The 25,294-nt window shown below is 34.0% G+C and overlaps 4 protein-coding genes and 1 long non-coding RNA gene across 5 annotated transcripts; 1 reads left to right on the top strand and 4 right to left on the bottom strand.

Annotated features, from left to right (window-relative positions):
- Positions 1-223: 223 nt before the first annotated feature.
- LOC124434563 (pre-mRNA-processing factor 19-like) lies at positions 224-6,372 on the bottom strand. The gene is made up of 23 exons (XM_046984446.1): positions 6,339-6,372; positions 5,721-5,870; positions 5,472-5,548; positions 4,897-4,954; positions 4,739-4,822; positions 4,594-4,673; positions 4,385-4,408; positions 4,271-4,312; positions 4,134-4,175; positions 3,983-4,057; positions 3,830-3,905; positions 3,596-3,642; positions 3,442-3,504; positions 3,274-3,354; positions 3,024-3,066; positions 2,905-2,936; positions 2,493-2,565; positions 2,368-2,428; positions 2,139-2,234; positions 1,950-2,049; positions 1,807-1,868; positions 1,358-1,401; positions 224-709 (listed from the first exon to the last, which is right to left on the bottom strand). Exons 1-23 carry the CDS (start codon positions 6,355-6,357, stop codon positions 615-617), a joined length of 1,524 nt encoding a protein of 507 aa, XP_046840402.1. The 5' UTR covers positions 6,358-6,372; the 3' UTR covers positions 224-614.
- A 347-nt stretch (positions 6,373-6,719) lies between these two features.
- LOC124435057 (trafficking protein particle complex subunit 12-like) lies at positions 6,720-9,447 on the bottom strand. The gene is given in 4 exon segments (XM_046985007.1): positions 6,720-7,348; positions 7,351-7,740; positions 7,743-8,715; positions 9,061-9,447. Coding segments are annotated over 4 exon segments (2,223 nt in total). The 5' UTR covers positions 9,376-9,447; the 3' UTR covers positions 6,720-6,803.
- A 1,707-nt stretch (positions 9,448-11,154) lies between these two features.
- LOC124434523 lies at positions 11,155-13,499 on the bottom strand. Its single transcript, XR_006944809.1, has 4 exons — positions 13,387-13,499; positions 12,520-12,659; positions 11,793-11,846; positions 11,155-11,337 (listed from the first exon to the last, which is right to left on the bottom strand). It is a non-coding gene; the product is annotated as an uncharacterized LOC124434523 (long non-coding RNA).
- Positions 13,500-14,767: 1,268 nt separating this feature from the next.
- On the top strand, positions 14,768-17,855 carry LOC124434561 (homeobox protein BarH-like 1). Its single transcript, XM_046984444.1, has 2 exons — positions 14,768-15,122; positions 16,996-17,855. Exons 1-2 carry the CDS (start codon positions 14,849-14,851, stop codon positions 17,319-17,321), a joined length of 600 nt encoding a protein of 199 aa, XP_046840400.1. The 5' UTR covers positions 14,768-14,848; the 3' UTR covers positions 17,322-17,855.
- Positions 17,545-24,330, bottom strand: LOC124435301 (PHD finger protein 12-like). The gene is made up of 16 exons (XM_046985238.1): positions 24,002-24,330; positions 23,671-23,849; positions 23,458-23,543; positions 23,112-23,333; positions 22,641-22,701; positions 22,485-22,541; positions 22,182-22,323; positions 21,912-22,021; positions 21,589-21,652; positions 21,276-21,410; positions 19,843-20,998; positions 19,468-19,556; positions 19,317-19,398; positions 19,023-19,115; positions 18,726-18,808; positions 17,545-18,404 (listed from the first exon to the last, which is right to left on the bottom strand). Exons 1-16 carry the CDS (start codon positions 24,044-24,046, stop codon positions 17,976-17,978), a joined length of 3,033 nt encoding a protein of 1,010 aa, XP_046841194.1. The 5' UTR covers positions 24,047-24,330; the 3' UTR covers positions 17,545-17,975.
- Positions 24,331-25,294: the final 964 nt, after the last annotated feature.

Here is a 25,294-nt window from a genome sequence, read left to right as displayed (position 1 = left end):
CATCATACACATTGTATACAATTATCACTTGAATTTTTACACAAGATGAAATTCACAAGATTTACTACAGAGCTCGTGAAGCTACGTTGAAAAATTTAATCTCTTACCCACATGTTAGACAACGTAATAATCACGTCATTGGGATTTGAGTTAAGCAAAGAAATGCAAGGACTCCAAATGAGAAGGTAGTAATGGCGTGGTGAAAAATGAGGACATACAATGATTTTTGCATTCAGCATGTATCTGTATCTATATTTTCACACATTAACAACAAATGTTCTCTCTTTTGATGATACATTTATGCATGCATGCTTGTCTGTTCGTGGAGAAAAATAAACGTTGCATAAAGAGTATTTTCATCTTTAGAGAAGTATCAAATACTAACCAAACAGTTTTTTGTTAAAACATTGAACATTATTGAACGAGTAATGGATTAAATGAATTTTTACATAATTAAAACTAAAATACGAAACTTAGACCCAAAACATTTCATGAAGTCTAGTTCCGCCAGTTGTCACAGTCTAGCCATAGAAATAATGCACAAAACTTGTTCTGTGCTGTATACAAATATACAGGTACGTAGGTAGAACCAGAATAAAATGGGAGAAACAAAATCAAGCGTAGAACTTTAGATTTCGATCCATTCCAGTGGATGCAATGAAACTAGCATTTTTACCAAATTTCACACCAGTTGCAACACCCGAATGATCTAGAAGAAGTTCATAACATTAAAAAATTATCGAGAATTGAAATTTAGCATTATGTAATTGTTTAGACTGGAAATTTGCCAAAATAAAAATTTGAGTAGCAAACGTAAAGATTTTTCAGGAATTAGCTAAAATATATAACAAAAATAAATAACCTTCAATGAACGTGTTTTAACTAACATTTGGCTTTTTCTTTCATCAAAATATACGGCCAGTCGTTAAAAAGTATAGAAAAAAATGGTGGTATGCTATAGGAGGGATTTTTGATGATATGCTATAAGATAGAATTATGGTGGTACCCTATAGGAAAGATGTATGATGGTATGTTTTACGAGAGATGTATATGGTATGTTTTACAAGAGATGTATGATGGTATGTTTTACAAGAGATGTATTATGGTATGTTTTACGAGAGATGTATGATGGTATGTTTTACAAGAGATGTATGATGGTATGTTTTACAAGAGATGTATGATGGTATGCCATAGGACAGATGTATGATGGTATGTTTTACAAGAGATGTATGATGGTATGCCATAGGACAGATGTATGATGGTATGTTTTACAAGAGATGTATGATGGTATGCCATAGGACAGATGTATGATGGTATGTTTTACGAGAGATGTCATTAGAGAGATTGTTATACGAACCAGTAAATGTTTTTAACAGCTCCCATTGCTTAACCATGTATATTCTAGAAAAAGAAAGAGAAAATAAACTATACTCCATGCAGAATCTTTTAATAATCAGAACAGAGCCACAAAACGGGTATTTACAAACTGCTGGGAAACTCATAAATACCAATGCAAAGTGATTGATCGACGATATTCTATTTTTGAAGGGTTGCTTTAAATGGGACAAGATTTCGCTGGCTTCTCGCTGCCTTACCATGTCAGACATTTTAGTTGTATTTACCGTTTTATTAACATAAGGAGATTTTTGAAAGTGTGCTCCATTTAACGCAAATTACAAGTGCTTCATCTTGTATATTAGTACTTTGTAGGGGAAGTCCCACCCCTCCTGTGACTCACGAGCCTCCCATAAATTAATTTCTGTTATATATATACATGTATGAAGAAGCAAGTTTAACTTTACTTACTGCACATCTGAACCAGCAACAGCTAAATATACACCACTTTGGTCAAATCCCAAAGATTTCACCTGTAGAAATAAAACAAAAGCGCAAACCAAATAGTGATCATCCACAGAGAGTTCATGTTGTAAAATTATCCAATGAAATACCTCATAACGATCTTCCAAAGCAATAGTTTTGAAATTTTTTAGTTTCCTTAAATCCCAAAGCTTGACAACAGAATCATCGGCGGATGTTGCCAAATAATATCTAAATGTAAACATTCATATGATTTAAATTAAAATTGACTAAAAAACATTGACTAGAATATGCATTGACAAATTTTTTGACAAACGTACCCGTTTTCAGAAAATGAAATACTAGTTACTGGACCAGAATGTCCAGGGAAATTGGCAACGTTTGCTCGTTCTTTTAAATCCCATATTTTTATTACACTGAAAAAAAAGTTTAAATACATCATCACCAATAAATGATGATTTTAAAACACCAATTCAAATAAGTTCAAATGTTTATATGATATCCTATGGATTTTTAGGTCAAAATATAACAATATATAAAAATATTTACCTGTCAGTTGTCCCAGTTCCAAAGATTAAACCATCAGGATGAAATTGTGCACAGGTCAAAGCTAAAGTTCAACTGAACATAAGGCAATGAATGTATTCAAAAAAACAATCTTATCTCAAACTTACACTGACTTGATGATACGTCAGAAATACATTTTGTTAAAACGCGACCGGTTCGTATGTCAGAGAAAGCCCAATGCTACAGTTTCAAACAAATAAAGTTTCGAATGAACAAAGCTGACAGAATACGAGTTTCAGCAATCGTAAAAACCAATTTTTATGTACATATGATTTACTGCCAGAGCTTAGAGTAAAACATCAATGTATGTAAGACATGAACTCTTAGAATAAATACAACAATTCAACAAAAAACTTTTAACAAGACAATAAATAAAATTGCCAATAAGAGTAACTTATCGTAAGTTAAAGACAAACGTTATACACAATAAAAATTTTATCCATGACGTTATATAAAAGTTTCACGTTTAGAAAAAAATAATTAGGAAAAAGGGTCATCACATTGTAGAAAAATAAATACCTGATCTAAGGAGCAACTTAGGAGATAGTCACCTAAATAATAGTTAATGAGAACTAAATATTGACAATCTAGTTATAAGGAAAACTACAAGTAACAATAATCAAATACAAAATACATACCAGTAGCATGTAAACTAATGCCTGTCACAGGAGCATCGTGTGCCTGAGAAGTTGAATGTATACAACAGTAATTGACTCAACATAAAACTGCTTTTCTCACTCAAAAATAAAACAATATCAACTAAACACGTAGGTAGCGCTAATGAAAGCTGCATCTCGTTCTTTTTTTTTAAGTGTTCTTTCTTAAATAGGAGTAATTTTGGGCCTTTTCAAATACGGAATTCATCTATAATAACATGTCTTTACAAACCTTGACAATTTCTGTACAACTTGAGTTTGAAACAGACCAAACGCGTATTGTTGTGTCAGGTGATGCAGTGAACACAATGTCCTATAGAATAAATTCAAAAGATATTATTTTTTTAAAATATATTTTTACATATATGGAATATGAGCAAAAAAAAAAGTTTTTTTCAACCTCTGTTGGATGATAAACCACACTCGTAACTTTCTTGGAATGACCTTTAAGGGTTGCTACAACCTAAACAAAACATAAACCAAGTGTTCAGCAATTCAATGGACATGTAAATATGCAAGCATTTTTATAAATGACATGATTCACAGTTGTTTACCTGTTCAGTTTCTCGATGGAAAACCACTGCATTCTTATCCAAACCACCTTAAATGATGAAAATATGGCAATTGATACATGACTAACAACACACAAGCATATGTTTGATTGGCTTAACAACAACACAAAGAAGTCTATGATTGGCTTAACACCACACAAAGAAGTCTATGATTGGCTTAACACCACATGAGCAAAGTGTACAATTGGCTGAACTAATAACAATGGAAACTCTAACCTGTAAGAACACGAGAAGTATCAGCAGCATGGAGATCCAAAGCTAAGATTCCAGGGTTACTAGCACTGTGTAGACCCTTATAAAAGGAATAAAAACAATGTTTAACACAATTTATTTCCATTAAAAATTCATCTTTATCACAATAAAACATACAAGGTGTGATGATATTTGTTTATAAGAGCGAAGTTCATCAACTGTTGCCAGACTTTCTGGTATTTTCTTTCCTCTCTGAATTCAAGAAAATAGATTTCCATAATGTACAAAAAATGCACTGCATAACTTTCTAAAACAAAATAGATTTTACCTTTTTCCTTTCAGCCGTAAGAGTTGTAGCTTTATCTTGCAACTAATCATACCACAAAGAAATTTTTGTTTACGTTAACATTTTTACAATGTAAAAGATTAACAAATAATGCAAAGTATGCTTTAAGAAAAGATTACCTTCTGCAGAACGTCATCTGTCATTCCACTTTCTTCACCAACCTAAAGTAAACAAAATTACTTTCTTAGGATTTTTCAATCTAGACAACAAAATATGAATGGCTGAAAACAAACCTTGACTTCCATTGGCTCGTCATTCTGTAAAGTCAAAACAATAAGATAAATATTGCAAAACATGCAGTCTACAATTTAACTTAACAAAATAATAGAAATGCTATAGAATGTTGTCATGACACAGCAAAAATTGTTTTTTTTTGATTCTGAATATTGTTGGTCAATTGAGTCATCATCAACTGCAAAACTTAAAAAAAAAGTGTACATACATTGACATTTGGTACTGCTGGAGCAACAGGTGTTGGCGCCATGGCAACAATGCCAGCTTGAGGTTTCAGGGTGGCCAGAGCTACAAATTAATGAAATAATTTAGTAATTAAGCTGTGAAAAGGTAATTTTAAAGTCATCAACTACCTTCTCTGGCAGCTGTAACTTCCTTGGTAAGACGGGCAATGACCCGACATGCAGCATCATGCTGGTACAATGCATGGGAAAGTTCTAAAAACAAACATATTTAGTCACAAAATGAAATGCTTTGTGGCATCTTTTTAAAAGAGCAACAATCAAACAACCTTGTCTTGCTGTTTGAAGCTGCTGCCTAAGGCTAAAACTGTGAAGCATTGTTGCATCCTAAAACCATCAATGTCACAGTCAATATCAAGTTATCTTTCACAATACATCAATATTTAGTCAAAAGTTTTATTGCTTGTGATGAAGTTTATATTTAATCCAATATTTTATAATGTATATTGTTATTCATTAAATTATTGTATTTTATGTATATTGTTATTTAAATTTTGAAAATAATACAACATCAGGAAACTTTTAAAAACTCAGAAAAACTTCTTCAATTATAGCCTTAAAGATGGCAGTAAGGTTAGCATTCCAGTTTATACTGTAGTTTACAGTGTTCAGTATTCAAAACATTCTGGTGACATAAAGACTACATTTAAAAATGACAGGTCAGCAAATGTTTATACATTTGAACAAAACGTTTCATTTGCCAAATTCAACAAAAATGGCCAATCATGACTGATCACACAAAACATTTGAACACACAAATGCTCGTTATTACCAAACAGTGTCCATTAACCAGCTCTTGTTTTGAATGCTAATTTCATTATGAATCAAGTTTAATAAAACGCACCCATTCATCTTGCAATGACTTCAAAATGGCAGGAATGCTTGTGGCAGATGGAGGTTTAGGCTTCACCAGTGGACTTGCTAGAATTACAACATTTATTCAAGTAGTAATGCAAGTACATTGAGATGTCCTACTTTCTTCAAACCCCACTGCTTTAAAATAGCTTTAATAACATATTGTAATAAATTGTAAATTTGAACAATAATAATCTTATAAAAATGAGTCTGTGTACAATGTACTTTTCACAGCTACCTTTAATGTCAATAAGCTGCTCTTCTGTTAAAACCTCATTAGTAATAGGATCAACACCATTCTCAGCAATGTATTTTTCTATTAGCCTCCTCTCAAACACACAACTTGAGACTGGAGAAACACAAGGATGCTCGGGAACCTCATTGCTAACTGAAATATACAATATAACCATTTGTTTTCCATCTAATAGACAGTCAAGAAAGATCAGTGATTCATGACCTTAATCAAAAACATAACTGTTTGTGAAACTTTTCTTATGTCTTAATCATATAAAGTTTGCACTAAGAACACAGAACTGAAACATAAAACAGGAGTAGAAATAACATGTCTAGGCTTTGACAGTGTAATTTCATCACTGGTAAGTAAACATTTCCATAAATATAATTTCTTCCGCTTATTCTAAGAAGAAATCACAATTTTAGGTGGTATGGATTAACGTTGTAACTTCACACAAATACAACATTAGCCAGCCTTACAAATAAACATTTGTAGCAAGCTTTTTATCAAGACTTCAGACACTAAAACTTGACATATCACTTCATTGGCATTAAAAATCAAGACAACTAAATGTGCACGCAAAAGCTGTCAAATTCATGAAATTCAAAGAACTCAACTTACTTGCACAATTCAACGCCATGTTGTTCGTCCACACGTGTATGTCCCATAATCCTAGGCAGTCGGTAGTCAAGGAAGTAGCTCAGTCTCAGTCCCCTTTATCGTACAGGGCGGGCGTTTCTCATTCAGTGCTGATTGAAGGTCTTCAAGTTAATTAAGCCATCAATTTGGCAAACAAAAAGTGCCTCGTACACTTGCTAGTGTATGATTAGTCATGTTTCGGGGGGGAAACAATAAAGAATACGTATAAATAAGATAAATTATGGAACTTTCATGTTCGTAATTTTTCCTTCAGCGCCCTGTTAATACCATCGCAAAAAACAGTAACATAATAATATCTTATTTCTTATACATTTTTATCTTTAAAGATTAAATAATACAAAATCACAAAAAGACTTTTATTAGTAAAAAAAAGTTTATGAGAATATTACAACTCACTTTTTTTGTTTCTTACGATCAAGAAAGACATTATTCAAGCTTAGGGAAACTCAAACACGACACGTCAAAGCCATCTCCTCGATGTTGGCCAATCAACTCAAGGAGTTTTTGTTTTTGATGCAGATTACGCGAATTTTCAAGATCGTACATTTTACCGATGTTAAACAGGATTCCTTTAATTAAATTTTTCTCGGGATTTTCAAACACGACACCTTCAAGCAACTGTAGAGCTTCCTTTCTTCGTCCCTGAAACAGTAAACTAACTGCAGCATTGTTTATCGCAACAACGTTAGAGGGACATAAATTTTTCGCAGCAATAAAATGTTTGTACGATTCTTCATACGCGTCGAGGGTCAAAGCGAGAAGACCACGATTCACGTGCACTTCGGACTTAGCTACGTCATCATTGTCGGGTCCAGTCTCCTCGACACGTTTAAAATACTCCTGGGCGCTCTCGATGTCTCCTGATTGCAAGCTAATCCTTCCTAATCCAGATAAAACGGCACGAACATTTCTTGGATCTCTCTCGGCAATCTGTTTAAAAATGGATACAGCCAGACCGTACTCTTTTGTGAGAGAAAAGTGTTGCCGATACAATAAAGAACTTTTAATAACCTTTCTTTCCATAAATCTCTTCCTTTTTGTAATGACTTTCCCTCTTCTGAATTACTGTCACATGACCTGGAAGAGAGATCGCTTAACACGTGAAGACAAACGTTGTGCACGTGAAAGAGTTTATCCAAAGCTTCCTTAGGTCTTTCAAGATACTGAGGCAAAATGGCCGCTAAAATTCGAAAACAGAACGGCACCATGGATCCTTGTTTTGTTGAATAAATTTGAGGATAATATTCATAAAAAAACATTGCAGAGTCAAAATTTCCAAATGCTTCAAGTTCTATGTCGGCAGCACTGTACATTTTCAACTCGTACAGCAACGCAATTCGGCAAAACCATATCTCCATGATTTTTTGAGAGTAAGTAAAACATCTTTTGTGTTCTCCTCCAAGAGTTTCACAGTTAGATTAAGAGCTGATCTCCAACACTCAGCTTTCAATAACTGTTTCAAACCAGAAGTATCCGTGGGTACCATATCTTCAGTTAACACAGTTCTCGGTGCTGCCTCGCTGTCTCCTGGATATTTTAAAAGAAGTTCTTTCACAGGATCATTTTGAGATGCAGTGAATTGAACAGAAGGCACTTTAATAGGGTGAAGTTCCATATTTTCTGGGTTTAATGTTCCACTTCGAATGCCTTCTAGTACAGAATTAGTTTCATTTGAAGGAAGCCACATGGAAGAATAATAATCATACAATTCAATGAACGGTTCTTCGCTCTCTGAAAGGCGAGGTTTTGTTTTAACTGATGAAGGTGTGTTCACATCTTTATTTTCTGAAGCTGTAGTTGAGAGGTTTTCATGTTGGGACACAAAGGGATCAGTTGTTTCATCTTCGTGTTTAAGTGATAATGGTGCAGATGAAGAGCTTGTAGATTTCTTCTGATCTTTCTCACCACTGTTTTTATCAATCTTATTTGCCAAGGCATTGAAAAAGGCATCTCCTGAAGACGTAGTTTCTCCATTAAATAAATCTTGCAAGGCATTGTAACTTTCCTGACCTGTCTCATTTGTCCATTTACCAAGCTCAGGTTTGGGACATTGCCAACCAAATACATTATCCATTATCTGAGGATTTTTATGAAGCCAATTACTAAACTCTTTTGCAGAAAGCTTTCCACTTTTTGACTTATTTGATGTTTTGAATGCATTTTGAACTATTTTAGCCACAGTATCCATTAATGATATTTCAGTACAATTCTCAGTATCAGATGTTTCTACTTCACCAACACTGTCTAAGATCACACTGGCTGACTGAAGTGAACTGAGTAAAATTGTCTTAAGTTCATCTTCGGTAACTGCATTGTCATCATCACTAAAGTTGAATACCTACAAACAAAATTAAGATACAAAAACAAAAAATTTGGAGATCATAAAAGTTTTGTTGGTCTATAAACAAAGACAAGTTGTAAGCGATAATTGACAATTATAAAAAACACCGTTTCTAATCATGAATAGGCGTAAAAATTAAACAATAATTATACAATTCAATACTTGGTATTAAACAGAAACAATAACCCCATTGGTCAAATGATACCAATGGTTAACACACATTATCCTGTAAAATTACAATTCTAATGTCTAGGTGATCTGTTCTTCAAATAGGACAAATATTTTTAGTCATGTCAACAAAGGAAAGTTTTTTTTATGAACATTACAAGATTACAATCTTACCTTAAAAAGAAGTTCACATTTAGCTTGAGCTGAACCATGTAAGCACAGGGCAACACCGCCAACAAATTCCTCGAGATTTATTGCACCACTGTTGTCTCTATCGAAAGCGTGGAATAATCTCTCCCCTATTAGCCCTGGGAGGGAAAACCTATCAGCAAATACACGTCTAGTTGCCATGTTGGGTTCAGGTATTGCCCGAGTTCCATCTTGGTGTTCTGTGGAAAGTTCGTTAAAAACGGCCACAATATTACTTAATTCCAACGAGCTGAGCTTTTTTATAGCTTCGGTATAAGCCTTGCTATTTCCATGACCCATTTTCGTCGTGGAAACGTTCAATTATACCTATTTTTTCTTCGAACTTCAGCTGGCAGGATTAGCAGCAGTCAGAAACACATACTCAAAATGAATAAATCAAACTTCTTTCCATACGCTAAAATGACAAGAATACTAGCCACTCCCAAAGGTTCAGGGTGGTTCAGAGATGAACATTTTTTGAAAATTTCATAATATGCTATAACCAGCTAGAAAACCTTACTAGGAATGTATGAAGGGGAGAATGTGTGGTATTTTAAACCCTCAACTTTTTTTCTTTGTTCGCCAGTAAAACGTGGAAAATTGTTGGAAAACCGGCTAATTCCGTCGATGAGAAACTAAAGCAAGGTGGGAAGAACAATCAACATGGAAAATATCCCACTTATATTCAATAATTCACTAGCAAGTTAAATTACTTTGGTGTTCAAACTCGAAGTACACCCCCCCTCCCTCCCCCCCCTCACTTCGTAGTGACAGAGGAAAGTTATTGGAGCTCTCACCAATGGACATGTTTTAAACTCTATTCGCTATTATAGAATCTTTACTGACTAATATTGATCACTTCATTTTTAAAACTCGCTTCCACAATTTCATTTTAATTTGATTATTACAAAGACTATAAATAATTAGATTTGCCATATCATTATAACATGAACGCTCCACAAAGATAGCTTAAGATAATTTTATCATTAGTTTCACTTTATACAATAACGTGGTTTTCACACGTTGTACGGCCAGATAAATCTTGATAAGCAAAAAGCGTTAATTACCGTAAAACGCGTAATTGTTATCAAAAATGATAACAGAGAAACATGTGCCAAAAATCTCTTTTTGTGTTCAACTGCGGCTCAGCACAAATGATGAAACAAATATGATTGGCAAACAACTCCTTTAAATCCCAGTAATTGTTTCATTCAACATAATATAGACTCTTAAGAAAAATGACTGGTTGACAATAGAAATGGAAACACATCAATTGATCAAAATAAAATGATTCGATGTCTAAATCAGTGTATAAAGCAGAAAAGCATTGGTTTTATTGACAAAGATAGAGTTGTTTTCCAAGCTGCAGCTGCCATAAGTTGTGGAAAGTCATTCTCCTATTTTTATATTTCACATCGATATTGATTCATTTCACCCCTCTAGCTGAAACTAATGGGCAGTGTACTGACTATGTACATGGCCAACTCTTGCACACCATGTAGCGAAAACATTTTGAAAGAATTTTTAATGTAGTTACGCTTTTTAAAAGAAGTTAATATACACCAGTTTGTTCGTTGAAAGATGATGAAATATGATGAACTAAAGTTTTTGACGGAATCGCCTCATATGTCCCAAACAAAAGTCTGCTAAATATGATGTGTTTGTGAATGTTGACTAAACGGACCACGATTTGCAATGAGCTTAGAAAACTATTATGTTCTTAGAGAAAGGCATGGTTAACTAAGCTCCATTAAAACACGACAAATTGACATAGATTAATCTGTTTTACGAGTTGTACTTTCAAATCTGCATCGTCATAAATCATCGTTAATTGAATTATGAAAGCAAGACGGAAACAAAGACCCACACAAGCAAAGATATGGACGATGGATTATTATGTTGATCGAAGGATAACCAAGACATTTTACGTGCTAATGGGCAATCGCTTATAGTGCAAGTGAATGACAGATTAACCAACGTAGTCATGTATAGCTATAAGGTAAAGTAATCTACGTCAACCAGATTCAACAGTCCGTCACTGTAGGTTGCATGTGCTATAAACAAACATTCTCAGTGAAATACAATACCTTGTCCATGACAATATTATTAGTAACAGTTATTGTTTATTAAATACAGGACTGAAGGCCAAGCAAGACACAGATAGGATAAAGTAAAATGTATAATGTCTCAGCGGACTGTATCGTAAGGAACAACGACAGTCTTCTAGTAGCTTCTGCATCAAAATTACATAAATGAGATAATCTAAAATATTTAAGAACAATGATAACGTGCGTTTATATTACCTTAAATATATAACGATGAACAAATAAAGGAGAACGGTTTTTCACATTCAATGAGACGTTAGTGAAGATGACGATTATAGTAATAAAAAAGTCTTATTATTTACTGTCAGCTTTTCATCCACAGATATTAAGAACGGCTAGTGGCTTTTTTCAAACTGAAAACAACTATAGCCTTAAAAATGCACTTATTACACACTTCGAAACTCAAACGCTTCTTTATAAAGCTGTTTAAATACAATCTCATTCACACATTAAACGCAGAGTCAAAGTTGTAACAATGAAAACGATGCCCGCTTTATTTTTTCCATATGGTACTTTTTTTTAAAACACAAAGTTTGTCATTTCTCACTGCTGTCTTTTACGTAAAATTTCCTCACAGACTGACTTCTTTTACAAAAATTTTTTCCTACTTACCTAGTAGTACTTCTACAAAATTGGACAAAAAATGTGGAGTGTATTGATTGACACCTTTAATGAAAACAAATAACTAAATTCATAACACTAAAAAGGATTCTACTTTCCAAAAAGACTAAAAAATGAAAATTTCAATTGATTTCTTCAATTTTTATTATTGCCACAGAGGAAAAATCTTTCCATGACTGCTAATGAAATAGTTTTCATAAATTAGCTAAAGTATGTTGATTTGAAAGGCGACAAAGACGCAAATGTGCTAACAAATAACGTTATCTCTATAGCATGGCATTTGTTCGCCAGATGGAGAAAACAAAATGAAACGAAAGACTAAAACATGATTACATTTACGTAAAAAGTACACATCTTCCATAGTTTTCAATTAATTATGTAACAAAAACAGGCAAAATATTTTAACAAAACGAGTAAAACTGCAATGATAGAAAACACTTTATATCTAAATTTTAACTCAATTATTGAACAATTAGTCATTGTGAGTGATATATTCAAGTCGTTAATTAAATAAAATTAAAAGAAAATATCATAAAAGATAAAGTTATGACTGCGGGAGAACACTATCAACTATGCCTTGAGATTTGTTACATATAATTAACTGATTATTAGAAAATCGTATTTTCAATATATACGAGAACTCTTTCAGGAAGTTTGTGGATTATTTTGCTCAAATCTTTAGTGAATATGTTAAGCTTAGTAAACTACATAAACACACCTGCAAAAATCATATATCCTCACATGTCAAAGTTAACTCGTATAACTATTGTTCTTAAATCATCAAGGGAGCTTTTAAGAGTCCGTTTGCCTTTAAGAAGATTTCAGCAGCTGTCGACAGACGTAATGGCTTTCATCCTTCTAAAAATACGTTAATTTCTTAATGTGCTTTCAGATTAATGTGTGTTGAAGAAAATAAAACCCACCCACAGCATTCGTCTTGTATAAACAAATGATCACAAATATAAATCATTTCACAGAATTCATTTTTGTCATAATCTCACTATACAAACAGTCCAATAGAAATGAATTCACCAACTTCAATATTTTCAAACTTACTCCAAGACACTTCACAATTTGAAATTAAGGAATCACCCAATGTCTAGTCCATCTTCATGTTAATAATACGTACAAATAGAAAAAAAGAAGATTTTCATCTCTAACTGCTAAACAATAATGGATAATTTTCCTAGCAATCAGTACGCAGTACACAGACTAAAGCATCAGTTTCTATTTACACAGGAAGCCAGCCTTAATGATTGTTACAAGTTTGGGAACGAAAATCCGGCTACAATTTCAACAATTCTTTATGTCACATCTTGTTAAATTATAAAAATTAGCAACTTTATAAACAATCATTTGTTGAACGCACTCAAGGATCCAAATGCTTTTATCACTTGACGTGATAGTAATTTGCATTTTTTGGACGCGAGCCCATGCTTTTAAGTGACGTTGATATACATTTATAATACGATCAATTATGCTCGCCATTAACTTGTATTTGAAAACAAACCTGCCTGTTTAAAAACTAAAAAATTTAAAACGCGAGACGTACTTGCACTATCTTGATTCCCACTTAAAAACTTACCGATTTACGAGTGCTCTTGTCTGATTGTCGGGCACACCTTCATATTGATAAAATCTTTGTTGAGAAAGTATGAAAAAAATCCATTTTTTTCACGCCATTAAAATTAAGAAATATTTCACAGTTGGTAAAGTCATTAGCTATCAGATTTCATTCAATCAAGCTGATGACAGAAGGTGGGTCGTCACTATTTCCTGGGTCACAGGTCCATTTCTTCAGGGTGGTCGATACAAAGTTTTCAATACCACAGTACTCGTGTCTTTCTTTTTTTTTCAATCAAATAGGAATGATATCCTCTTCGTAATTTGTCAACAGTATTCCGTCTCCAATACCCATACAAACAGGATCCTCCAAACGTTCTCGTTTTCTTCTTCAAGGTTTTTGTCTTGCTGAAGATGTTCATCGTTTCAGCCATTGTTCAAGTATTCATCCACAATATTTACTGCTAACTTCATTTACCACATGCAAATAGCTTTTCTCTTCATAAGAACTGCAATCATTAACTCTTAACACAGTGAAAACCAGTTCTACAAGTAAATTTTTGTCATAGAACATGAACATGACGCAGTTATATGCAACAGTAAGCCACGTTAACCTACAGTTAACCTTTGTAGTTTATGGATCGCTGAAAAGGTGTCGAGTTTTTTTGATGACCATAAAATGGTTATCTCTTTGGAATTCAATTATTTTCAAATGTTCATGTGTTGTTTTAGAGAGAGATCAATTTTATGTCCTGACAATGCGATGATTTCAAACTTCAATTAAGAGTTCTTCATTTGAAAAAAATAGAATACATTCATGGAAGATTGTGCGCTGATTTTGAACTCAATTACCAATCTAAGCGCGTTTCCATAATTTAAAAATCAATGGCTATAAACGAATTGAAACGACTTTGTCAAAGGTAAATTCGATCAAAAGAATTATGGACAAATAGTTTTAAGAAATCATGTATCACGCATTCACAAAACCAGAAAAAACATCTGTTCAACTTAGCCTTAAACTTTTGTTCATATGCATTCAATTGTTAAGCGATTATAATGAACTGTTAAGATGTTTTTGTTGAGTTTATTAGTTGATTAAGCGCGCATTAATTGTTGCGGTTTTATGGCAGCAAAGCGTACATCTAAGAGAAAAATAAGAAAAAAGTTGCTAGTTTGTTCTTTATCCTAATGGAGCAACGCTTTTGTGAGAAGGCGGAGTATTTGCTAACGTGTGTCATATCTCATAATGTTGGCTCAAGCATAAAGCCTTTCATTTTCTTTGTTTTAGCATTAATAAAGTGAGTTTCAACTGATCAAACATTGCGTTCCCTCACGTCAATCAAAGCTACAGCCTGAGTAGACAATCTGTTGCGCACGGAATCGATTAAAACTTGTCTCAATGACATGCAAACATTAAAAAGACTCAGAGTCGTCGACGAAGACACATGACAGCATACTTGTAAAGATACAGAAATCCAATAATTATGTATTGTTGGTCGCCTACGTCTGCTCTTCACCATCAAACAGCGTTCATTTCTCCATCGCCTGCAAGCAGACCATTTCAATACGATCTTCTTGCTATGCCACAGCGTCAAGCATGCTACTTTCAAAACCAAGCAATGTTCCCGGCAAGAAGAACGCGTTCTCATTCCACGCCTATCGAGTATTCAAGTTCAGCTTGCGCAAAAGCTCCACTCAGCTTAAGCATTGGAGGAATCGCTTCACCCTCGAGGCTCGAAGAATCTTTTGTGTATCAAGGTAAGCAACACTTGCAGTGAAGATTAATTTTGATAAGGCGTTGAAACAAAGATTCTCCATAATTATGAAGTGTATCAGAGTGAATGTTGTGACACAAAAGGCATTTCATTCATGTTAACAGTAAAAAGAATGCAAGATATATCACAATCACACATTGTACAGCATGCGTGTCAACATAATTTGCCAGCAAATGTATGGATTAAAAACTAAGTCTTGTCATCGATGCAGGACAGTCAATTCACGATTTTAAGAAAATCGGTGGATGAGTTTAAGCCCATCACTGGTTTCTTTTTAAAGAGAAGTTTACTTCTCTGATTTCTATGTACAATATGAAGCTTAGGATTAATAATATGAAAGATCATTGAACGTACTGATTCAAATAGAAAGTTGTCATCGAGAGAGATGCATGCTGTCGTTTCACAATATATGAAAACCATTATTCAATGAAAACTGAACAAAAAATAATCTGTTGGCTCTAATTTTCAATTCCAAAACAAAAGTTTTTTACTGTTTAAAGAATTGCCTCATAGACATTAAGTGTCTGCTTTTCTCACAACTTTCTTCACATATACTCTATGATATCAGCCATTAAAAGTTTCTTAACTTGTATTCAACATAATACCGAAGGAAACAAAAGCTACACACAATATTTTTGGTGTCTGTGGGTTTATGCATAGATAAATGGATCCGGTAAGTTGTTTTGCCTGGCAATGGCCTGACATCCGTAGGAAAATAATTGCCCTTACAAAATTAATTCGCCTCTGCAACTTAAGCCAAAAAGCGGTGATTTCTGCTTGATAAGTTGCTCATGAATGATATATTACAATTTGAACCAAAAGTATTTCTTCAAGCTGAAATGTTTAAGCAATTTCATAGGAACAGTGAATTATATAAACGTTAGCTCTGTTGAGAAATACGTTGACACAAAAGCTAAACACTGGTCACTAAAACTGAAATGGCACATCATCGACTAGTACATAATATATGCCCACCTACTGTCAAACAAATTTTTATACAAAGTTATCTAATTTCAAGTATATGTACGTAACATTTTCGTTACAATTCGAAAATTTGGAAAAATCTTATAAGCCGAATCAATATTTTTCTCAAACAAAGAGAAAACACAAGGATAAAACACTTGATGGGCCAGAATATGTTAGTAATTTACGGCAACTGCGACAAAATAAATGGCAAAACAATCAAAATTAGTACAAAATCATTTAAATAATCACAACAAAGTGGATATTTTTCATCTACAATTAGTAGCGAAAGTGCAAGATCTTATCGTAAAGGTAAACAAGAAGCTCTTAAGGCCAGACACACGCGTTTTTAGATGGAAAAAGAAAACTATAGACAAGGCGACATTGTGCTGCCATTCATACGTATTTCAAACCATAAGATAATGATCAAAGTAAATGTTTTTGACAATTCAAGAATGATTTCCTGGGAGCGTTAAAGTTGTACACATTAATAAATATGAAAAAATTTTTTTGTTTGGAGTTGATTGTATAATATACATTGGAGAAGAATAAAACTAAAAATCTTCAAGGGTTCGAAAAGATTGAAAAAATTTTACAGTGTTGAGATTGCGATAGGGGTGATGTACAAACAAAAATGTTTGTCGTAACTCTTCTTCCTCTTGGCAAAAGTGATTCTACTGAAGGAAACAGAGGATATTTCTCTATGACAAACGTAGTCCAACCAATCGTAAAGACTATTCATCGTTACAAAGGCAGTTCATAAAATCGCGAAGACTATTCATCGCTACAAAGGCAGTTCAACCAATCAAATACGCTATTTTTTGAAAGATAGATCATCTAATTATTTCCCACCACTACAAGTACGCAGTAAATTCAGTGTTTTTCCGTTGTAGATCCCAGTCCCGAGGTTTTGAATGCGCTGCCAGTGTATTTTCGAGTAAAGCCTACTCTGCGCACTCCAAGTGGCAAACGCTGTCGGAAATCTCGCACTGTATTCACGGAAATGCAGCTTAAAGTTCTGGAGAAAACATTTGCTGAACAACGCTACCTAGACACGACCAGTCGCGCAACACTTGCACAAAGTCTCGCGCTCAATGAGACACAGATCAAGACATGGTTTCAAAACCGTAGAATGAAACATAAAAAGGAGAGTAAAATTGGTAACGAGGACAATGATAATAACGAGCTCGAGGCGAACAGACACGAGGAAGAAAAATGACGTATCTACCGGAAAATGAACACCTAAAAGGTTCGTTTGAACAAAGGTTCATTTGAACAAAATGAACAGAAACCACACAAAAAGAATCATCTGCACGAAATGCTAATTCTTTCGTTGGTCAGATTTTGCAATGAATAATCTTCATTGGTTAACTTATCTTATGTAATATATGTTGTACAAATGTAGGGTCATCTAAAAACTATAAATACTATATAGACTCAAATGTGTGTTTAGTTTTTAACATATATTTATGAAAAAAAAAACCTATAATGTCGAGAAATTGATGTGATTTTGAAATTTAAAAAAACAGGTTTTTCAAAATCAATCATGATATTGTTCAAGATAATAGAAAATTGCCAGGCCGTAAAAGCAACTTCTAGTTCGTTAAAGGCAATAAAAGTGCAAAGAAAGCAAATGTTTGTTAGCGTATATCTATGTATATAGAAGTATGTATATCTATGTACATCGAGGTATGTTTTATCTTTACATTTTATACACATTACTATAAATACATTTCATCTCATAAAGGCTCCATCAATTTTGATTGCTAATTGTACAATATCTTCTTATTTTTCATTTTGTTCAAGTTTTAAAAATAGACATTTTTTATTAGTTTAGAATCAGAATGCTTTTGAAAAACAAACTTTCCCAAATTCAAACTAACTCATTTTTGACATTTTTTGTAGTTCTATTATCAACTTCCATTTTTTCTGCTTTGTTGACAACACTAAACACAAATTGTAAGCATCCTATTTTTACGTAACTACCATGATGCAATGTAGCCGTGCCTTCCCACCCTGCACCACTGCCACCAATTAAAGTCGAGCTGCTTGCCGAGCAACTGCATGGCCTGGTAACAACTTGAATTCCCAAACCCGCTGTCCTTCGCGCCAAAGAAGATACTTTTCCACCTTTTTTTTGTTTCTCGAGTAGTCGTTCTTTTGACAATCTCGTAGGGTCCAACCTCCGGGAGGAGGTGATGCATCCTCGGTTAGGTTTATCAGAAAAATCACATGAATACAGAACGTTATCCACGTAAGTACCATGTTCGCTGTAGTTTAAAAGCTCGTACTGTTTCGTTGCCTAACACATGTTTTTAATGGATAAAGAAACACATAAACGATATGAAAAAAAGCTTTAAAAAGAGAATTTCTCCAATAATCTCGACAACTAATATAAATTTAGAAATTATTTTGCTAAAAATAAATAGAAATAGACAAAACCAAAAGAATTTTGTTTTCGTCACGAAAGTCACCAAAATATTCAAGAAATAAAATTCATTCATTGTATGAGTTTTCTTTGCAAACTGGCAAAGACGAAAAAAAACTTTGCGCATATAGAAGAAAATTAGAGTTCAATCTTGGCAAAAAAAAAAACCCAACAAACAAACCGACAGTGACGTACCTCATCGAAGAATATAGAACAATGTTTGTCGGATAGATAATTGCAAAAACCGTAATTTCGAAGACACACATCCATATCTGGACCTGAAGATAGAAAGTTTTAGACAAGTTTTTTACAAACATTATAGTAGATGAATATGGATGAGAAAAGGTTTTAAAATAGCTTTGATGCGCACAAAGTTCTTCATCTTAGAAAATATTTTAGCTTTTCGTCAACATCTTATTCTTAGATTATCATATTTATACAAATATCAGTGTATCAATACTTTAAAAATTGCTGACATCGCAACATGCGTACCTTGACCAACGTTAAGGACTTTATACATCATTGGACAAGATCTTCCTTCCCCATTTATGGGACAGAGTACAGCAATGGCTTTGCCACTCGGAACTGGAAAACAATCAATTATTGTGGCAACATATCAAACAGAACTATGTCGGAGTTTCACTTGATAACACACTTACACACTTACACAATTTTACAAAAACAAACACTCATGCAAAGTAATTTCTCACAGAGGATATCTCTTTTCAGAAAATATAAAACTGGAAACATTTTTTTGATATTCCATTACTACATGTTTGAATTTACCTTCAGAGGAATGTATAGCATTGTCTTTGTTTGTTGGGAAAGAAATTTTTCTGGCAACAGTGGAGTTTGGCGTTTGTTTCACCTGCAGCGAGCAATGTTGGTTACCTCCAAAAAAATTAAACCAACCTGACAAAACGTTCTAATTGAATACCTTGCTTGCCGTCTGACTGATTAACTGCTGTAGTCTTTGATGAGCCAAAACTTGAAGAAGTCGAGGATCAAGTTTACTTAGTTCAGACTCTGTAAAATAATTAAAACAACATTACTATATTGAACTATGACTTATCTTACGTAAGCATGCCCTAAATAAAGCACTAAAACGTCTCACATTGACGGTAATAATAAGTAAAATATTCAATGTCAAGAAATGACGCAAGTTTTTGAAAAAAAAACAAGCACACTGAAAAGAAATATTTTAGCTATGCAGCTGTCGGAGAAAAGGACATGGTTGAAAAATCTAAATAAGTAGTGTATGCGTCTGTTTAAATACGGCAATGAATGCTCAAGCAAAGCGCAAATAACGTACCTTGAATGCTATCCAGTCCAGAGACAGCACAAATAGCACTAACAGGACTTGACGCTTGGGTAGTGGGTGGTAAATTAGAAGTACCACTCCCTACACTACCATTTAACATGCTCTTCTGAGGACTAGAGTGAACAACAATCCTTTGCATGCCGGGACTGCTAACAGTTGATGACGTAATAGTATTACCATGAACGCCACCACCTGTCGCTGTTCTTTGGACATTTGTGGTAGAAGTTGCAATATTTTTTATGATATTGCCACTTCCGGTGTTGGTCAACACGATTACTTTGGTAGAACCGCCCCCAGCGTTCGTTCCTGACGTCACAGTTCCAACAACACTTACGTTTCGAGGAGTATTTGTTCCGGGGGGTGATACGCTAACCGCTTTTGTCGATTCGCCAATGGTTCGCAGTTTGGAGTCGTTTGTTAATGTTTTAACCTCAGTCTGGCAAGTTTGTTTTTCTGATATATTATTAACACCAATACTTTTTGTTTTCGATGAATGTAATATGTTTGTTTTAGAATTTTTCGAGTTTGTACTTTGCACAGAAGTTGTCTTCAAAAAAATGTTTGGAAGTGTTGTCTTGGTAACAGCTTGCTGTTGATCAGTTACTGACTTTTTCACAGTTCCTTCGACCTTAGCAATCGGTTTCGTGTCAGAATTGTTTGTGAGCTTGCCAATGCAGTTATTCAAAGGTTTCGTGGAACTAGTCACCAGGCCGTTTTGCTGAGCGATATTCTTCGAGGGCGATGCGTACAGTATTGTAATTGGTTTCGTGAGAGTTATGCCGCCAGACGTCACTGTGTGCGTGGTGACCACACGCGAAAATGAAGTTACCGCTGATGAATGAGTTGTGTTCGTGGAAGTACTGGACGCTACTGTTTTCACTGCAGACGTCACACCAATTGTCTTAGTCGTACTACTTGTGGTCACAGGTTTGACGGATGTGAAGGAGCTGACGTTTGAATTTAAGTTTTTCTGAGTTTTGATTTCTTTCGATATTGTGGAAAGTTTGTTGTTGGTTGTGAAATGACTATTTCCGCTGGGTGAAACTGACTTCACCATTTTCTTTACAGCGTCTTGAGATTTTGGAACAGAAATTGAGGCCAAATGTTTAGCAATATCACATTGCAGAGAAACAATTGACTTCAGCCACTAAAATATTAATGTGAAAAAGAAATGAAATATCTCAATTCTCAATACAAAATGTGAATGATATTTCGTGGAACATTTTATTGAAAATGACGTTTCCAATACATGAACGCAACAACACTTTGCAAAGACAGTTTGAACTTTTTTTGACGACCTGATGACGTCACCAATGACGTCTGCATAGTCAATAGGATCACTTGCATTTAACATTAATGCAAATGCATGAAGTCGATGTATCCATACGATAACTTTGGCTAAGAACTGACTTAAATGAACTAACCTCTTCTTGTTCAAAAGGTTTAGGAGGTGTTAGAGGTAAGCGATAGGATGGTAAAGGTTTGAAGGAATCTTGAATGTGTTGTGGAAGTTGTAAAATGGGAGGATTTTTATAGTGCCACTTTATTGACTCAGGTATCTGATATAAAAACAAGCAGTCATATTACTATTTACGTATTGTAATATTCAGATATCACCAAAATTGCTAAACATTAGTAAAAATGTGTCCACTGCGTACGTATTTACTTTAGTTTAAGACTGTCACACTACATATACAACATGAGCTAAAGATTTGTTGAAATTCAAATAATTCTTACTAAAGTAAGTCGTTTACGTTTCCATGTTTCTTGTCTTCTTTCAAAGTCGGGATGGTTGCGTATTCTGGAAATGAAGCCAGAGAAACTCATGAAAGAAAATACAGTACTTGTGCAGCAAAAGATTTTGGTTCCTTGTATTTGTCAAATAACAAATTATGTTATTCAATAACTATAGTATGCTTTTTTCGACACAAAATGAATATGTTATGAAGCTACTACATGAAACGATAATACATACAACTTGGCTTTATGACAAATGCTAAAATATGAAAGTCATCATCAACGTAAAATCTCATTTATCCAAACTCATCCCGTTGAATTACCTGTGAACACGATTTAGAAAATCCATTTTAATTGCATGTTTTGATATATTGTTGTGTAAATCATCATAGGCCTTGAGACGTCGACTAAACCTGGGATCCTTAAGACCAGGCTGAAAAATAAATTTTGAATAAAATTTGCTAAATCACCTTATTTGACAAGTCTCGCTGAGTAAGATTATTAGTTTTGAAAATGCGAAAAACAAGTTGACTATGATCTGAACCTCTGAAAACAGTAAGGATTAATGAAGAAGTCAGTAACCTGGTTTTTACCTCGGCATGTTCAGCATGATTTGGGCACATCCACATTCCAGATGGTTTATTGGTCAGTGGAGGTTGCAAACAGTTGGCATGGAAAGATAATGGACAAAAATCACATTGTACAAGATCTCCAAACTTTTCATGATTAGCAGTTCTAAAGGTGACAGCAAATTGAATAATAAGATGAGTAGAGAAAGATAGCTGAGGCAACAGGAAAAAGAAAAAAAGCATTAAAATTCTGTGGAGGAGGAGGGTACGTATGATGAAGAAGCATAAAGTTGGAAGATGAAAAATCTGAAGAACATAACAACAAACCTTGAGCAGGCAAAACAAAGTTTTTCAAGATGACTACCGTCATCAAAATCTAAATTCCTGAAATAAAAAATTCACAATAACAAAGGTATGCAGTAAAGTATATTTATTTGGCATTTACAAATATATTTGAGAAATACATATATTATAAAAGGGCACCTTTTATCATTTATTGCAACTGATGCTTTTTCATCATTGTCATGTTTTCTTTTCCTATCTCCTAGAAAATAGCAAAGAAATAAACATAAACAATTTACAATGAAAGCTACAAAGTTTAAAAATAAAATTGCCGTTTGACTTGTAATTTTTTAAGGTCATCAAAATATCAAGTTGATATTGGGGAAGCAAATAAAATTTAACAAACAATATGATTTACATTCCTGAAGGTAACAAAGCAATAAAATAACTAGATCACATAAAATATCTATAACTGACTGCTTCATAGGCAAAGGATTGAAATCTGAAAACATATATTGGTATAAGATATAATCTGAAAGCAAATATTTGTGGAAAACGCTGGACACCCGATACAAAAAATTTGATATAGTATGTACCCTTCTCATAATAAAAACATTGTCTAACAACTTTGCACTAAAACTAAATGGACAAAATATCATTTGTAAATATTACCTGGAAAATAAGTATGACATGTAAGTTCAGGTGGTAAAGTAAATGTAGAAGGATTCTTTCCAGAGCTCATTTTCACTAGAGCCTTAAATGGTGCAGAAATCTTTTCAGCTTGATCTCGTTTCAACTTTCTTTGATCAGTGGTAGTGGTTTGTTCACTTTTTGTTTTCCATTTATACCATTCTGAAAAAAGGTTGTTATTATCATTATTGATGCAAGTTGATGCTAATGTTTGTAGAAAAAATTCATGTTATCTTATAAAAGTATATATACAGTGTAAAAGTGGTAGATAGTTAAATCACATAATAACATTGAGAGATATACAGGCAGTAGAAAGTTAAAATAGTACATATATGTACCTGGTGTGGTTGGGCTTTGCATTCATTACAGAGCCACTCACCAGATGGAATTTCATCCTCATTTAGTGGAGGATCACTAGAAATAGAAGTGCCATAAATAAAAAAAGTTTATACGTATACAAGATCCTCTTTGGAAAATCATTATGAAAATCATTAAAAACAAACTTATAAAAAATTTGAAGAAATTGAAACGAGCAACTTACCAACAAGTGAGATGAAATGCACATGGACATTGATCACAACAAAGTAAATCCCCACCTTCACCACAGCTATCACATATGTCATGGTTAACAGCTCGTCCTCCTGTCTTTCGAATTTCTTTTTCCGATTTCGACGCCAATTTACCTGTTTTAAACTCTGGTTGTACCAGCGCTTGAATTTGCTAGAAAACAAGCAAAGCCAAATGTAAAGAAACACTTCGTCGAAAACGATATCCTCAATTTGAGATGTACAACAAAACACAGGCGGTGTACAGTCAGTACAGATTTTTAGTCATAAGTGATATAAACACGATAAAGTTTTAAGTAAACTTACTGCAAAACAACTGCCTTCTGGATCAAGATCATCATATTGGTCCATCGCCTTGTCTGTATCATTGATTTCTCATGCAAGACGACCATAAGTATCCATGATTTTCAAGCTAAATAGACGACAAGTAGGACGAGAGACAAAAATGGTATTAAGGTAATTATGAAGGTTTTGAAATGGCTTTTATAAGACACCAAAGACAAATCCACGCACTCCTTACATCAACATTGCAGAGAATTTCAAACAGAAAACGCTTGCAAAGTAAACGGGATCCTTTGAAACAAACAACGACTCAAAAATCGAGAAGAAAACAAAAATATTTGCAAAATGAAGATAGAAATACTAAATCGATTTGGAGTACACGCATGCGCATAATCGAATAAATCTGTTGCGCACCCACTACATATAGAAACTGCTGACTGCCTGACGGCTCAGAACAGTTTAAATTTCCGTTGCGCCCACTGTAGCACTCGTGAATTTTCCCTTGAGAAATTCAACAGGATCGTCCGCACCTTTGGTTTCTTTATCTTTCTCAACAATATGTATCTGTAAAAACTTTTCAAAATCGTAAAATTTTTGTGTAAATGTAAAATTAAATGTAATTTTTTTACAAATACGTCTTTGTTTTTCCTCTGTCATACTTGATTTTGTTTCACTGTTGGAAGTTTCATTTTCAAGTATTTCTTCTATATCAATCCACGAATTATAATATCTATCATATATATTACAATGTTGATGTTGCACAAAATATGCAGATACAAAGTTATAGAGAAAAATAAAAACATCTCTAACATTGTCAAGAATATTACGAGTGGTGTAACAAAATGCTGATGAGTTTGTTATGCATTTGTCAAAACCACAAAGAAAAATTAACTGAGAATTAATCTAAGCACCTGTAGTCAGGTCCATCAACTCTCCAAGGTTATGGCAACAACCAACTGTATATACTAGTACAGATTAGAGGAGGTGATTAGCTCGCTCAGTCAAAATTTTTAAGATAAATCATCCGCGCATGCGTAGTCTGCTTGAGCGTGCACAGTCGACTTGACCAGCTACCCAAGTTCATGCTCATGGCAACGATCAATTGCATCTACTAGCACCGATTTTGAGGTAAATAGCATGCTTAGTAACAATTTAAGAGAAAAATCATCTGCGCTTGCGCTTGAGCATGCGCAATCCACTCGACTAATTGTTCATAGTCATGGCAACGACTAACTATATGTACTTGCACTACATTTGTGGCAGTTAGCTCACTTAATCGCAAATTATCAAAGAAATAATCTGGGCATGCGCAGTAGT

Source organism: Xenia sp. Carnegie-2017, unplaced genomic scaffold, assembly GCF_021976095.1.
Source record: "Xenia sp. Carnegie-2017 unplaced genomic scaffold, XeniaSp_v1 HiC_scaffold_14, whole genome shotgun sequence".
NCBI lineage: Eukaryota > Metazoa > Cnidaria > Anthozoa > Malacalcyonacea > Xeniidae > Xenia > Xenia sp. Carnegie-2017.
This window is presented reverse-complemented; position numbering and strand designations above follow the sequence as displayed.